Source organism: Phaenicophaeus curvirostris, chromosome 6, assembly GCF_032191515.1.
Source record: "Phaenicophaeus curvirostris isolate KB17595 chromosome 6, BPBGC_Pcur_1.0, whole genome shotgun sequence".
NCBI classification, from domain to species: Eukaryota; Metazoa; Chordata; class Aves; order Cuculiformes; family Cuculidae; genus Phaenicophaeus; species Phaenicophaeus curvirostris.
The window spans coordinates 21,033,045-21,050,839 of NC_091397.1; the positions used below are offsets into that span (position 1 = coordinate 21,033,045).

Here is a 17,795-nt window from a genome sequence, read left to right on the forward strand (position 1 = left end):
ACGCTTAACTTCATGCAAGTCTCCTAGAGTCCTTATTTGCTTATAGAAATCACTCTTCACCCCCATTAAGATGTGCAATTCCTTATGATTTCAGGGAAATAAGATCAATCCCAAACACTTCTACAATGTGTTAGTTTTTTCTTAAGAAATGTTTATTCAATGTTTTAATCTTTATTCATTTTAGGAATATTTTCTTGATGTAAACTTAAAATCAAATTCTTTGTTCCTGGTAGTACCACAACCCCACATACCTTGCAGTTTTTATTCCTTCTGCTTAGGACAGGACTAGAAATCCTAGCTTTCTGTCCTGGCAACTGAAGAAATGTAGTCTTTATAAAAATATAATGTCCAGATGGCTCTTGCAATGTATGATCAGTAGCTGGTCCAGTGCCCATGTTTGTAGTACTGCTAGTTCTCAGGTTCCAGTCAAAATCATCATTTTCATCTTGCTTCCATCCACAAAGATCAAACTCAAAATTGCAATGCCCAATAGATGTACCTGAAAAACAGTTGCACACAATGAGAAGAGATTGGTTTTTTAGAAGTTAAGTAGGTATATACACTACAACCTAGTATTCAAATCCATTAAAAAAACAATGCTTTAAGAGAAAAAACATATACATGTATCTTATTAAACAGAACATTTTTTAATTCTCTAGGATAGAATAATGGGATAGGATAAAACTGTGTATATGCAAGGCAGGTCTCTGTGCTTTCACAGAATCACAGAATCACCGGGTTGGAACACCTCCAGGATCATTGAGTCATTTCATTATTAGTCAACAGAATTTTTGTTATGAAAGTAACCTAATATAGCAAACTATTTTAGGTTAAGCTGAAGTGGTTTTTAGGGTCTTACAGGCAGAGGTCAACTGATGCCTTCCACAAGGCATCCAAAGCATCTGCAGAAAACTCTTTTAGGAGAAACATGTTAAGGTGAGGTGAAAACAATAAATTTCTCTTTTCAGGAAACAGAAACCCATCCAATTGAACATACTGGGCACCATAAAGACACAGCCTCCATACAGTCATATAGAGGTAAAAACTAAATGTAGGTGTGCAAATTTTTAGCTGAATAACAGTCATAGTTAATTTACTCATGCATGTTTGTAGAAGAATTCACACACTTATTTTCTTAGCCAATATACAAACACTGATGATTATCTACATTTCTCCTGAAGTTGTATATGATGTCTAAGAAAAAAGAAAGCTGTCATAATTTTGGTTGATTTTTATATGAAACAACATGCATGTGTTTTATTAGTTTTCAATCTTGAATGTCACAACAGCCAGCACGGTTGATCAGCTGCTCATATAAGTTAAGTCAATTGCACAGCTCCAGAAGTATAAGTTGCACGTATTTTTTCCTCTACGCATCCATAACTTCTTTATAATGATTGTGAAGTAAGACTAAACTTGCTGGAATTTCATCAGGGCCTTCAAGAGGCTTTTGAATGTGCCCTGAATATTCTTATTATTATTGCTGGAAAGGAAAGTGCTTTGAAGACAAATTTGGAAACTGTATGGATAATGTGATCTGACAATATAAGAAATGTCAAAAGATTTCTTACGAAAGGTAAACAGAATCTGAACTTTTGGTGTGATGTGGTAAAATTGAGGCACTTAAAAGCAGCTTTATTTAGCCAGTGGCTGATCAGAAGCATCAGTAATGAGGCCAAGGAACTAAAATCCATGGCATCTACACATGGACCAAACAATACGTTCAACTACCTCTAAAATTTCAGCCTTAAGTCAGAAGAAAGATTTCTTCCTTTTATTTTAACTTGTGGAGGTCATAAAGTTGAAGAAGCTAGAAAGTTCTTTTAAAAATATGGACTATCTAGCAAAAATATCTTCACTATCTTTTACCTTTTTCTGCAAATATGATGCCATCTGAAATAAGAATTAAAAAAAAATCCAAACCTAATGTGTTAAATGAGATGATTATCATTGATCATTTATGCAAAACATAGATTACTTGATATTTCAGTATCCTGGGTAAAGAAATTCCTTCAATTACCTACAAATTTGACTCAATGCAACTCACCATTTTATTTTAAATGTATGTTTTCAAGAATCAAGATGTTAAGGCATGAGCATTTAATATCCCTGTTGATGCTGCACATATTGTGTGTTACCTAATCTAAATTTAGATGTCCTTGCAAGGTTTCTATAGTCAATAAAGTAAAAATAGTCATATCTATAGGACCATTTATCTAATCTAACACAAACAACCGATTTTAAATTACATGAACTTCAGCCTGTAAGTGAGTCACTCAACTGATGAAAAAGAGAACTTAGGCTGCCTGCTTAGAAGCTCAAGTTACAGAAGGTGGCTGTGTACTTGCATATTAACTCTTTGCTACTCAACGTTTCTATGAATAACTGTGAAATATTAGTAATGAAGTACAAAAGCAAAGGTAAGTCTTTAGTCTGTGGAAGAGTAACACAGGGCTGCTGAATTAATGCATTAGATAAGAAATAAATAATTGAAGAAAACCACTTACAGTAGGTATAGCGTCTTGTGAACACACAGGATTCAATGAATCTTTCTAATAAATCAAGTAATTAAATGGAGCAAAATTTAAACTGTTTAAAATTGTATTATTCCAAACAGCTATGCCTATATGAACAAGCAGTATAGGGCTATAGGAGCAGACCTGTAGAGCAAAACACCTGATGCTGGGTACTTGCTAACATTTAGGAGGGTGACAGAGGAAGGAAAACCGAGGTCGTATAGACTAATCCTGTGAGTTGAGTAACCACTATTGGTTAGAACACATTTGAATTCCTGCTAGAGGTCACCTTTCAATTTATTTTCTAATTAAAAGAGCCTCGTTCATAGGCTTGAATTGCACTTTACAGAGCAAACAAAATCCTACTAAACAAGATTAACTGAGATATTTGCTTCAGAAGAATATTGGTGAGCTAAACCAAACATTAACTAAGCTCAAATAAATCCAAACATCTACCAGGTACAAGCACCTGCTCTGGCACTAATCCTTATTTCAGACTGCAAACATATTCCTGTCTCACACCTTTTTTTAGAAAATTTAATTTACTAGATCTCATAAAACATAATTTCTACCTCATGGAGGTATGACGAACCCAATATAACCAGAGCTGCCTCAGAGGTCTTCCTCTGACATATTGATAATGTTAAGCAACAGGAGGCAAACCTCAGCAGTTTCTGAACAAGGCTGAAAGAGTGCTACCATCCATTACCTACCTCTCCAGCAGTGCTGTGGTTTATTTTGTTCTCATATATTTTTACCAAGAATATAGTACTAGTGACATTATACTTAACTCTGAGCATTGATCACTCATTCAGTGTCTAATGTAATCACTTCTAAACATTTGACAAATCAGTATATCTGTTAAAATATGTACTTGATCTATTTATGGCACTGGCATCTTGCATCTGGCTAAAAAAGAGCCCTCTACAAAGCGACAAAACCAAGCCACAGATCTCTCAATAGTAATTTAAAAGCTTTATGAAACACAGATTATATCTCAGAAGCACTGGCTTTGTCTAGATATTGCTAATTAGACTTGCTGAGTATCATCATGTGGTAGAGTCCTATTAATGTTCTGGACTTTCAGAACAGAGATTAGAGGCTCATTTCTTTCAACAGAAAGATTTAATTAACTAAAATGTGATGACTCTTCATGCACATAACAAACATCTACACTTAGAGCTAGTGATCCAGTAAGCCGTGCTGCTGAAAAGTACTTTGGATATGTCTTGAAGCTGCACAGTTTTCATGTTTTTTAAACACAATGCCTGGACAAACCTGCTCATTTCTTGTTTCCTATGCTTTGATATATCATGCTTTGCCCTACTGAGGCTTTTCGCAGACTTCTAAGTTTGAGGTTTTCAAGCTACCCGTCTATGATTCAGCAACAAGGAAACAACTCTTCTCTCATGGCTGCAAGGAATGAAAAAAATACTTCACAAAGAGTGGAAATATGTGCTTCCTATTATTATGATCTCTTTGCACGCAGTCTACCTCATGAAAAAGCTGTCATAACAGAACTAGCATTTTTCTGTGAGGAATATTTTCAGCGAGTGCTATATCATGTGTTTCTACTTTATTAGATATATAAGGCAGAGGCAGCACCACTAACCAAGTTCTCCAGCACACAGTGGAAATTTAAAGCAGCAGATCTATTTCAAATCTGAAAAAATAAAAGTAAAAAAAAAGGATAGGAAAAATTAGGCTAATTCCCGACACTGATCTTGAAAATGCTATTGAATAAAGCACTCCTAGACCTAAGAAGGGAAGTCCTAATTGGTCATCAAGCATTTTACAGCTCAATTAGACATAATGAAACGGAACTATTTTTTTATCTGAGGCAAAATGCATATTAATATAGAGGTTTCATCCCAGTAATCACCACTGTGCTCATAAGGCCCCATAATGCTTTATTGTAAAGCTTCCTGTTAAAATGCAGCCAGGAAAGTTCTTGTCTAATTTACTTTATAACAAATTCTTAAGCTTATTTTTTAACTTAAAAATGGATTAAAGTTAAAGTTAGAAGATTAAAGTAAGTTAAAAAAGAACACTTTACAGTAAAGTATTTTCTTTGTGGGATTCTTTCAGTTAATTTCTTTTCCAATGGGGAATCAGAAGGAAATATTTTAGGAGGTTGCAAAATTAAATCCCATGAGGCTATTTGAACTATCTTGCCCCTAATGCTTCATTCCTTATGTGGCTGATGGTGTTGTATGGAAAATACAGACAACCCAGAAAACTCAAAAAAGTCCCTCGTAAACAGCTTTTCAATATTTCAGAAAATAAAAGCCAAAAATATGTTCAGTAGAGTAATTCCAACTTGATGTAATCCTGATTTTTAGTTGCAGAAGATCTGAACTGATCCCCATAAAGCTTAGTCACGTGCTATTCCTGGTTTTGAAATCACTGAGAAGTTTAATAGTATGAAAATGACCTGCAAAACAGTCTGCCGTGTACCTTAGCTTCATAGGATACCAACATACCTTAGATTCACAGAATTCTGTTCACTGAGAATTGCTAAACTGTATTCATAATCTCAATTAAAATAAGGCAAGAGTTCATATGATACCAAACCATATGGATTTGATTGTGTGAGCTTTTTCCACAATTGCACTAGGAAAAAGAAAGCATTAGTACTATATAATGTGGTCCAGTTCTCCAGATGAGAACCCATTTGATATGAAACATCATTCTTTGAATCTGATACTATAAATGCTGTTTCTTGATCTCTCTTGTAAATCCAAAATTGTACAGTATTTGGATTAAAATTATTTGTTAAGATACTTGAAAATCCTTGAAATATCAAAGTAAGTAGGTCCCTCATATCCCATAAGTATTACACTTGAAGTATTTTTTTCAAAATTAAACATTCTTTTCAAGTGGAAAGCAGATTTTTATTCTGCTTTTGAAGACAGCTGCTTTCTTACTTATTTTAAGAAATTCACTAACATCTCTTTTTATATTCTATCACATGATTTCAAAGTAAGGAATGTAATATAAAATCCCTAAATGACAAAAAAAGAATTTATTTCCTTCTTATTAGGTTTCTTAGCTGATGAGCTGCCAAAAGTATTCGAACAGTAACAATTCACAACAGTCAGTCATTTATCAAAATTGTATTTTAAAAATTACCATACTTACTGCAAATAGTAGGGCTCTCATCTGAGTTATCTGCACAGTCATTTATAAAATCACACAGACTGTCCTTTGGAATGCAGTACTTGTTGGCACATGTGAATTCCTCTGATGTGCAAGGCCTGCCTGTGTTGAGCAAAGGCGAGCAATCTTCAAAGGTAATATCATCCACTGCCACATCTCCCATGTAACTGACACCACGTTTTACCCTGAAAATAACCTAATAAAAATTACAGAACTATTACAGTAAGACACCATTAAGATATAAAAAAGCTTATACATGCTATAGAGGCACTATGAGACTGTAATAATCCTTGCAAATCTTGGACTATGAAGGGGTCAGTTCTTATTGTCATAGCACAATCCTGTGAAAGCTTCTACTACTGCTTGTACAGATCTGTCACTACAGTTATCAAAGGACCATCTTCTAACATCAACCAATTAAAAACAAAGGGAAAGAAAAAGAGCTATGCATCAGATGCTAGTCCCCACTTCTCCCAAATTAATAGCATGAGTACCACCTACTTCTGTAAAGTCCGAGTCATCCATTAGCAATTCCCATTAATGCAAAAAGAATGTTAAAGTTTCATTAAAAGCCATCCAAGACAGAAGTACCAGGGAATGTAACACATTTTTAAATATGTTCCTGACAGTCTCTGTTTATTTATAATGATACAACTAAGCATAGCATACCCATGACTAAGTATCTCTAGGAGGCTTAGGAATCATCTCATATTTCAAAGCAAACACCATGCTCAAGACCCTTTTTTCACAAACCAGATGTAATATTACTAGGTAGTAAGAAGGCAGGGAGGTAGTTTGACCTGAGTTGGATTCAAAGATAGAAGGATTCTCCATCTTAAAAATGGATATTAGTCTGAGACTGAAATGGAGTGAGAAATTTCGAAGAAGTTGTGTCAAGCTCAGAGATCTTATCAGATAGACAAAAGATGACTTTTGTTATTCAGAAGGGGAGGTACATTATGCTTATGGGGCAAAAACGGGGAAATGAGGAGGTAAAGAATGCATGACATAAAAGTACCTACAGCCAGCTGTTTAGATAGCAAATAATATAGGAATACACACCTGAAAATTTGAACGAATTCCTAAGAATACTTCTGCTCTGTTCCATTGTGGACCTTGGCTGCCACTTTGAGTCCACAGTTTAAAAGTCTTATTATTGGTTTTAGAGAGTACCTAAAAAGGAAGTAATTCTAGGTCACAAAAAATCTTTCTGTTACCAACTCACTCTAGATTCCCTAGTGGTATACAAGAATATGAGAGTATCTTGTACAAATTATCTTGAAATCACCATTAAATATCATAGAATCATAGAATTCTGGAGTTGAAAGGGACCCATAAATATTGTGGAGTCCAACTCCCTGCTCCTTGCAGGACTACCCAAAACTAAATTGTATGAGTAACAGTGTCGCCCAGACGCTACTTGAACTCTGACAGGCTTGGTGACCTGACCACTTCCCTGAGGCCCCTGTTCCAGTAAACTACCACCCTCTCAGTGAAGAACCTTTTCCTATTGTCCTATCTGACACAAAGGGATATGACAGCATAAATGACTTTTCTAAAAAACCAATTCTTCAAGATTTTCTGTTCTCTTTGTAAACATACTCATGCCAGCACATGACATCCCATTAATTTACTCAGAGAGGATAGCTCACTAATGGGTTGGGATGAATGTCTAAAATATGGAAACAACATTAACAACAAGAGTTACTGAAAAACATAGTAGTTCATGCATCCATTCAATTATTCTATTTTGGGGTAGATTTTCTTTTGTTGTTTCTTCTACAAAGAAAGTCTTGTTCTTTTCTTCCAAAGACCAAATTTCATTTGCTTGAGCAACAGAAGACTCATAAATCCCCTTTCCCCTGTGAATAGTCATTGAACTGGGGAAAGCTGACACTTTTTGACATGAGCAGATAGTGCTAAATATGCTTTGCTCCAACCTCTTGGGCACCCAAATTCAACTGAGCTGACAATAATGACAAGGTGGGTGTTTGATCAGTTATATCAAGCTGTATATCCAGCCAATACTCACAGACCTAAACATCAGTTCACCAGTTGTCTGGACCACTTCTGTTTTCAAGGATTTATTGCTACTCTGTGTAATCTTCTTAGGTCAGCCCAGGCATTTTTCATCTTAATGAAAAGAAAGTTGGGGTTTTTTTTTAAATTTATCTAGTCCCATGGTTGTATATGATATTGCATAACAGGTAAGTTCTGCCAAGCAGTCATCTGATCCTCACTGTTGAAAGCTTTCATTCCAGGGCAACAATAGAAACAGGTGTAATACATTAAATTGAAAAGGAAAACAAAGTGACACCTGGCTTTATAGACAAGAAGAATAGATTCCAGAAGACATGAATTTTAAGGAAAAAAATGAATTGGAGAGAAAAATGAATTACAGTTATTATTTGAGAGAATAAAGGGCACTGAATATGAAAATTCTTTTCTTACACCCACATACAAACTATATATTTATATGAATATAAATCTATATATGACTATATAGCTAAATATATACATGCTTTTACATACACTGTAAATTACCTAGTAAATTATAAATACAAGCCCTTCATTAGAAATCCATGACTTCTATCATACCATGATAAACACTATAATTTTAAAGTTAAATATGCCCATAAATCTGTTGCTATTAAAATCCAGAGCTTCCCTGTACCCTAATGCACTTTGAACCCCTATGCATTTTGATTACATTACAAGTTATTGAAAAGGTACATCGAATCCTTTGGTAGAGTTGCCCATGCCAAGTCAGAGGGCAGAAACCAGGCAAAAATGGTTCCAACAAATTTTCAAACCAAGGTTACACAAAAAGTGACAGCTAATCTTTAAGTGACAGACAATGTTTAAGAATATCATAAAAAAATATGAAGGCAGTAATTCATTCAAACAGCAGGAAAGTCTTAGTATGTCCTGCATGACATTTAATGCTATAGATGCAGACTAACATGCAAAAATCCAAACTTGTAAATAAAAATGTGGACATTCTAGGGGAAGAGATGGCCAAAAGGCCTTTCATGATTTTTAAGCACAGAAAAGATGAATATTTATATGAAGAAGATTATGAGAAAATACCTAAATAATTTTATATTTAAGTTCTTCTCAACATTCATTATTAATTATTTAATTAAGCAATTGAAACCAGGTAATTATTTATAATGTTTAAAATGCAAATGTTTAGTGATTCTCCTTTGGTACATCTTAAAATAAGTTAAGTTATGTGGGGAGGGAATCAGTTTAGGGAAACAGAGAAATCATTGTCTCCTCTGTTGAAACAGAGGAAAAATTTTCTATACACATTTGCCTTTTGCAGCGGTAATACTGAGTATGGATACATAAAACTGACTGTTAATTTCCAGAAAACACTCTGTGGACCTGATTCCAACTAACTTGGACTCCTACACTGCAAAAAAGCTCTAGGTTCCAAAGTAAATGCAAAGAAGTCTCAATGCAAATTGATCTGTTCCAACTATTAAAACAAGATAAACCATCTTTATACTCCGATTTCCCACTAATTATGATTAATTAAAATTTGACTAATTCCCAAGCAGCCTAGAAAGACCTTCATTTTCTTATGGGAAATTCAGTGATATTTTTAAAAATTAAAAGAATAATTCAAGAAAACACAGAACATGCTTCCTTTAAACATCTAGAAAGTCACATGCATGAGGTGAAGGGCACAATATCATAGATTTCAGTTGTAGTATCAACATACATACTAATTTCATCTTCAGAGAGTTGAATCTTGCAGCTTTTAAAATCAGTTATTCAGAGTAACAGAGGCAATAAGAACTTATTTGTACAATTAAATCCACATGCACTGGGCACACCCAGTTTGATAGTGACTGCACAGATGACCAGGCAACTTATCCTGAGTATTTGCTTCAGTCCATTTCTGATTCTATAGTGATTGTGTAATATTCATGGGAAATCCTAGTACAGTTACTCAAGTGTGTGGCAAAAAAATCTTGAGAACAGTGTTGCTGTTTTATTCATTCACTATGCAGTGACTCATTTGATCTGCCTACAAGCTCCTGAATGAGTTACATTTCCTTTACAGAAGTGCTTTTATTTTAGAGTGAAGAAAAGGATATGGATAAGAAAGTTTCTTACTTTTATGTCCTAGAAATACTTCAATGCTGCTTACATTAATATAATTAACCTCTGAAATGTATATGTTAAACTTTCCGAGTAATAAGCTGATTCTACAAAATTTTGCAGCAAATTTTAATACAATTACTTCTTTCAGTCATGCTCCCAAATTAAGCCAAAGACCTCAATGTCTAAATATCTACTGATGCATTTCAGTGTCAAATGGTATTGTACAGTACAAGTTTTTTTTTCTTGTATGGAAGTTCCAATCATTAAATGTCTATAAAAGTAATGATGTTTGATTGTTGAGGAAAGTTATATTTTCCCCAGCTTACTTGAGCTAATGCTTCCTTCAGATTATAACACATGAAGAGCAGTGGAGTATTAGTAATTGTTTGTTTTCATTTATTAGCAGCCTAGGCTTTAATGAAACTGAATGACAAGATATGAATTTTCCTCACGGCAATTTCGGATAGTAAAAAACCCCAAACAACCCAAACCAAAGAACACCTCGTTACCTCCAGAGTACCTATTGTTAAACCATTCATGTAGTTCCAGAATATGATTTTGCATTTGGGCCCTGTAAAGGAGATGACTGGGGTAGAAATGTCAGTTGTGTCACCAAATTCTCCATTTGAGCTGTCTGCAAACAGATACCAGCCTTCTTCAGTGCACCTGTTCAGACAGAAAGGTTTTTCTTTATTAAAACAAAACATTTAATCATAATTAAGTTCTAGTTAAAGTTAAAATTGAGATACTTATGGTTTGATCCTGGCTTGCAGTCAAGAAAACTCAAGATACAGAGTGAAATTCTTTCTCCTGAGCTGCAGGGAAAGATGAGACTGGCTACACAATAAGCATCAGATTCTGAGTGTATGGAGAGACCAGAAGTGCTGTTTTAGTATTTTGGATATGTAAGATTTGGCTCCTAAAATGCTTGCTTTTCAAAATGAAAAACAGTTGTTGACCTAAGACTCTATTCTCTTCACTGGACCTGCTACATGCTCAGTGCTCCTCAAAAGAAAAATTTTCCTAGAAAGAGCTTACAAACTTGACAACGGGACCTGCATATTCAAAAAGGTCCTGATGTTAGTTTTCCTTCCTTTTTAGTTTTCCTGTTTGGCCAAGGTCTGAGCACCCACTCCTTAAATTTGCACCACTGCAGCTGTGAGAAGGCAGTGACCACAACCAGCAAGCACAGCAGAGAGAAACTGAGTGCCCAGAGAATGTTTACAGACTCAATGTCCTGCTGAAAGGGAAGAGTCAGGCTTTGATAGTATAGATTCAAGAACTGTGGGTTGTTTTGTTTATTTTTGGGTTTTTTTTCACCAGCCCTCTCTAAGGTTTTGTACTTAGAGAGTCTAAACAACTAAAAGACTTTGATGCCTGTGGTGTAAGAACTCAGTTTGATGGAGTTTTTGCTGCAACAGCCCTGCATTATTAAATAAATACTATAAAAGCAACTTTTGCAGTAATCTAGTGAAGCATCTTTGAAATCTTGTAAGAAAACTGTTTCTTTAAAACATGCTATAAAATTTTAAGAAATATCTTCCCTATTTAAACACGTTACCTCAGATTGCAATGTCTATATTGAACTCAACAGGTAATGATCTGTATGATAATATAACTACAAATTAGCACAGGTTTATCACTGTAAAATTACAGCAAATCTAAACGGTTACTTTTACTGTACAGAATGATTTACGCTCAAAAATCACAATATACTTTAATATATGCTAATTAAGGCCAATTACTGACAGTGGAGGAAGAGATTGAATTCCATTGTCTATTCAGTCACTTTAGGAACAGTAGTGTAGTGCATAGTATAAAGATATATTATGAGTAGGCTAGGAACAGGCAAAATTTATCTCTGTACTCACACACCAACTTCCTCTGCAGATCTGAAGTCCTTTAATTAATTCACTCATTCTTAGCATCACATATGCAGAAACTTTTTTCTAATATGGTCACTGACAGATAGATGGCAAACAGCCTGATCTTCCTTTTAACCAGGACAAAGATTTTCATAGAGTATCTCTTTATCCTTCCTATAACTTGTGGTTTATCTTAAGCGTACATTTAAATGCAAGTAATTTTCCATCTCTATCTGTTTCTTGATGTTTAAGACTATTACATTTTTGCTTCATAGGAAAATTGAAACCTAGTAAGAACCACTGACACAAAGCAGTCCTTCAAAAATCCTTGCAAATCAGTGGCTGCTTCATTGCTCATTATGCAGAGTAGTGTTTTTGTCTCCGCTGGTGTCACACCAGAAAAAAAGGATCAAGAAACCAACTGCTATAGCCATTGGAAATTACAGAAGATATTTTGGTAGATGAAAATAGAAAGTCAATTCTGGTAATTATAAAACCTTTTTGCACAGAAATCCCAGGCTGTTTCCTTCAGAAGGGCTAACACTAGCACTTCTATGGATCAGAAGTGAGAGGAATAATTTTACTAATCAGCCACAGCACAATCCTGTAATCATTACACACAGAGATTTCCCAAAACCTTAACCATCCTGCAAGAATGAAAGAACCATTACGTGTACATATTGGTAAGGATTTGTCTGTAAAATACCTGCAAATGTCAAAAGGCACATAAGAGAATTATTCCCATAATTTCTCTGTAGTTAAGATGACTTTTAGCTCTAAAGTACTAATATAATCCTTTTTTTTTTTTATTTACATTTAAAGTGAAGTACTAAAATATCCCCTAAAATGAAAAAAAAAAATATGCTGAGAAAGATAACACAGTTTTGCAGATAGTTTCTTACATGTTAATTGGAGAACATAAAGTACATATGATTCATAATTGAAAGACAGACTCTTGCACATAGTTTTTTGGTAGAAATCAAATACATGCAGGAAAACAGTGGTCATGATAAGAGTTAACGTTTCTACTGGCACCCATAAAATAGAAATAGCTACTCAGTAGAATTATAATTTTCCTTTCATGTAAAAGAAAATAGCAGTTTATAGTATTTTTTTTCCTTCTCCGCTGCATATAAGTAGATATTTTTGAAGGGGGAACAATATATTCTAATAATACATTTTAAAACGTGGGGCAGACCTTTATTTCGTGTAAGTCAGACATGTTAAAGGTGGTATCACTGGGGATTGCTGGTTAAGCCAAAAGGCAGTAAAGTCAGCTGAGTGGGATTTTAGGGGGAAGCATAATCATCTGAGGAAACCTGAATCTTATTTTTCTTTTCATACAGAAACAGATGAGAGAAGCGTAGTTGAAGCATTTCTTTTATCACTGTATGCTGGCAACTCAGACGTCTTTATAATTACTGTATATATTTACATTATCCTTGAGAGAGTAGTATAACTATTTGGAAGTAACTTATTGCAGAAAATAAGCACAGAATAGAGTAACATATATGCAAGTGTTAGGGCAATCAGGTAAATATAATCCCCAAATAAAAATGAAACACAGTTTTTTGGTTAAAACAATCTCTCCTAATAATCTGCATGTACAGCGATAACTAAAAACTTTGAAAAAATGTGTGTTACAGATGTCTCACAGAAGCCTGCACTTGGAATATTCATTTATCTCTCTCCTTTCTAGTGAAGAATCCTGTTGTTTCAATGTAGCAATATATATTTTTTTTTTCCTCCAAGTTGAGTATTCTACCAGAGTGTTGCCTGGAGGTGAAAGAAAATCCAGTTCTCTTAAGGTTTGCAAAAACTTTTTAAAATGCAGAATTTACTCTTCTACTGGGAGCTCATGCCTTCAGACACGAGTTCATGAGGTCTAAGAGTGTCAGCACTTTATTTAGAATAAAATTCAGAATGATAAAGATCTCTGAAAAACAATAGAGCCCTCATACTTCCCTGAGTATTCAGTATTGGGTACATGCCTCTCAGTGGGATTAGTTTGAAACTGTGATGGAGTAAAATCAGTTCTATGATGACATTCAAACATTCCTCTCTTATTTGGTGTGTTGTGTCAGGTGTATTTTTTCTGGAAGACAGACCAAAATCACATCTCTGCCTAGGTACTACTGGTCCCATAGTGCATCTTAAGAAGGTGGGCATTGTTGTGAATTTTTTGCCCTTGTTTCAGCATACGCTATAATGTCACATTTAAAACTAGTAAATTAGATTAAAGTCCCCTGTACAATACACATCAAGGAACAACAGACATTAAACATGGTGACAGTATTTGGTTATAAGCATATTAAGGATGCATAAGAAAGTAAGAGGAAACAGAAGGATCAGAAGTGGCTGGGTAGATATGTGTAAAGCATCACTGTTCATCTTCAATCCTATCACAGAAATTTTTACACTTTGAGTACAAGACTTACATGCTTGTGACCTAACCACATTGCTATTTAAAAGGAAAGCTTTCTTCTACTGTCTGCAGCTGACATTAACTTGCACAATGTTTGCTCAAAGAGCAAAGAAGTCTCTCTGTCTTAAGATATCTCATATACAAGCCTGTGTGGAATTTACAGGGAGATGCACATCGTATATGTGAAAGAGTATGAAGGAAGTAAAAAGAAATCATTCTGTTTGCATATAGTTTACATGCTAGAGTATCTGCACCTTCTATGTATAAATCTTTTGTAGCAGAACCAGTTTATGTACATACAATCTTCTGTTCGGTTTGTTGAGCTGTGACTTTTAAAGATTTATTATCTGACCTACACATATTTTAAACCAGTAAGAAATATTCAGTCACAAGGTATTCTAAAACTTTCCATAGTCCTACGTTATCAGTCTTACTCTGCTCAATTGTTCTCCTCTTTACCCCTCATCTTGGCTTTTTTAGTGATCTTCTGATAGTAGTTCCTTTATTGTGTGATGTAATCATCCAAACATTTATAAAGTTCTTTCTTTCCTATTCTAAAAAGGTGCCTGTTCTCTTTTTTCTCTTTTTTCTTTCTCTTTCTTGTCTTCTTTCCTTTTTTTCAAATGAGACCTCAATAAGTCAATGGGAACAAGTATAAAACAAGATATTGTTCAACATGTATAAAAGTGAATAAATCGGTCTTTCAATGTAGATCTTGGATAAGTGCGGAAATTCAATAAAATACGTGCACTGTCATTTGCTGGTAGCTGCAAGATCTCAGGCTCATTTGGAAAACTACCCCAGGAAAACCTTTTAGTTGGCAGCTATGATACATACAATTAAAAATTTGATATTTACCCTTTGAAAATAATTAATTTAACCTCTGTATCACAATCATTCCATATACAGACACAATCCTATGCTACTGCAGTAATTCTAATTAGTTTCAGAGGGAAATTCACAGCATATTAAAAGATGTAAAAAATTCAACATAAGCAACTGGACTACATTGTCATACTTGTCTTTATTAATGACTTAATATTGCAAGTATCTTTTAAAATGTGGTTAGCATACAAAAAGATACTTCACTGTATTTCCCCTATTCAAAGCATTCAGAAGAAGACATGGAACTGAATATACTAAGCGGAAATTAGTACTGAGAGGAAGATCACTTTTTTAAAAAAAAAGTTGGAAGTCTGTAAAAGAAAATTAGTCCCAGCTTAAATCTGGGACCAAAGAACCAGGCTGTGTGCTTATTATTTAATAAAAATAGTTGCAACTTCTTCAAATTAGTACTAAAATGTAGATCCATATCCAATTATTTTGAACTTAAGTTTTTCTTATCTTATTAATACGACAAAAAACTCCTGCACCTCAACTGCCTTCTTTTCTCCTTGTACCAATGTTCAGAAATTTGCATCTGCAAATGACCTAGCGTTCTTGAAAACTACTTACCTAGCTAAGGTAAGTTAAGAAAATTTTCTGCATTAACAGGGACCAGAAATGTTCTTTAAATCAGTGATCTTATCTCTTTATTACAAGTAAGACCTTCTTTTTACACTTTTTATTATCCTCTCTGTATACATAATCATTTGCATGCGTATCACTGACATACAAATTTGCTGCTTGGTATCCCTACTGCATTATTCGTTATTTACTTATTGTATTGCTTGCCAAAGTTGTGAAGAATCTTTTTCACCAACCAGTAAGAAAGTTCTGCTTCTGAAGAAGTTTGCTTGATCTACTATGATTTCCCAGCTAACATCTCTACGTCAGCACAGTCTCCTAAATAAATTTTAAAATAGGATTAGGTATAAGGATTCTAAGGCACAGTGCTAGAGGCAAAGTTATCTATCTTGAGCAGCTAAACTTTAGAATATGAATACAGGACTGAATTTCAATAGTTAATTCAAACTTAACAGAAAGAAAGGTGTTTAACCCACCAAAGCACTAGCCACGTACAGAGATGTGTAATTGGACAGTAAAATTAGAAAGGTACTTGAAGAAAAATCACCATGAAAGTGTGGAAGAATTCTTGTCTTAAATCAAAGTGTACTATATGTCTTATCAGACTGTAAGAGTCAAAATTTCAAAAGAAACTTGCTACAGAGAAGAGCTAAATTCTTTAACCATGATGCAAGAGTACTACATAAAGCTTTGAGAACAACTTTGGCTGATGCCATGTTTACATAATAGATATTAATTCTAGAAAGAAAAGGTGCTTGTAGAGGTTTACCCACACACAATGATTAACTTCTTTACAGTTTATTCTGTCAACCTCTGCTGGGTTAAAAACTGGTTGGATGGCCGAGCCCAACGAGTGGTGGTAAATGGTGTTGAATTCAGTTGGAGGTCAGTCACAAGTGGTGTTCCCCAGGGCTCAGTGCTGGGTCCAGTTCCATTCCATATCTTTATCAATGATCTGGATGAGGGGATTGATTGTGCCCCTAGTGAGTTTGCAGATGACATGACGCTTGGAGGAAGTGTTGATCTGCTTGAGGGTAGAGAGGCTGTAGAGAGGGATCTAAACAGTCTGGATTGATGGACTGAGACCGACAGAGTGAAGTTCAACAAGGCCAAGTGCAGAGTCCTGCACTTGGGGCACAACAACCCCGTGCAGCGCTACAGGGCTGGGGAAGAGTGGCTAGAAAGCTGCCTGGTGGAAAAGAACCTGGGGGAGTTGTTTGACAGCCAGCTCAATATGAGTCAGCAGTGTGCTCATATAGCCAAGAAGACCAATGGCATCTTGGCCCATATCAGAAACAGTGTGGCCAGCAGGACCTGGGAAGTGATTGTTCTCCTGTACTTGACATTGGTGAGGCCACACCTCAAGTACTGTGCTCAGTTTTGGGCCGCTCACTCTATGAAAGACATCCAGGTACTGGAGTGCATCCAGAGAAAGGCAATGAAGTTCATGAAGGGGCTGGAAAACAAATGTTATGAGGAGTGGCTGAGGGAACAGGGGATTGTTTAGTCTGGAGAAAAGGAGGCTGAGGGGATAACTTATCACTGTCTGCAACTACCTGAGTGGAGGTTGTAGTGAGGTGGGTTGGTGGTTGTTGATCTCTTCTCCCAAGTGATAGGTGATAGGACAAGAGGAAATGGCCTCAAGTCAGGCCAAGGAAGGTTCAGATTAGACATTAGGAAAAATTTCTTCATTGAAAGGGTTATCGAACACTGGAACAGACTGCTCAGGGAGGTGGTTGAGTAATCATCCCTGGAGGTATTTAAAGTGTAGATGAAATACTTCAAGATATGATTTAGTAGTAGAAAGGTATGGTTGGAGTCAATGATCTCAAAGGTCTTTTCCAACCTAGTGATTCCAACTCAGTGATTATTTAGTGATGTAGTGTAATCACGGCAGAGCAGAGATTAGTGAGGTGTAAACCCAAGACTTTGCTTAGCACTGCAGGGCAATTTTGTATACAGTGCTGAATGCCATACTCCCTGTATTATGGCAATCAGAACCAATGATAGCCAAAATTGGGCTGGAGCAGCCATACGCACATTAGCTTGAATCACACCTGAACTGCAGCTCTGACACATAGTTTATAATCAGAGGAAAATGCACAATGCTGGATGAACCACAAAACTGGTTAAGTATTTCGAATCCCATTTTCCTTGTTTCACTAGCTGAGCAGAACAACATTTTGGAAGTAGCAACAAACATTTCAAAAAGACTAATTAGAGTTCTTCCTCAGGCAAAATATGACC

General features: G+C 35.3%; 1 protein-coding gene across 1 annotated transcript in view; it reads right to left on the reverse strand.

The window, feature by feature from the left end:
• MALRD1 (MAM and LDL receptor class A domain containing 1) overlaps nt 1–17,795 on the reverse strand; it is a 240,693-nt gene that overhangs the window by 139,760 nt on the left and 83,138 nt on the right. Inside the window, exons 21-24 of the mRNA XM_069860437.1 lie at nt 10,301–10,457; nt 6,738–6,848; nt 5,658–5,871; nt 252–499 (exon numbers count right to left, since the gene is read on the reverse strand). Of these exons, the coding sequence (XP_069716538.1) occupies nt 252–499; nt 5,658–5,871; nt 6,738–6,848; nt 10,301–10,457 (730 nt within the window). The remainder of the gene's footprint in view (nt 1–251; nt 500–5,657; nt 5,872–6,737; nt 6,849–10,300; nt 10,458–17,795) is intronic.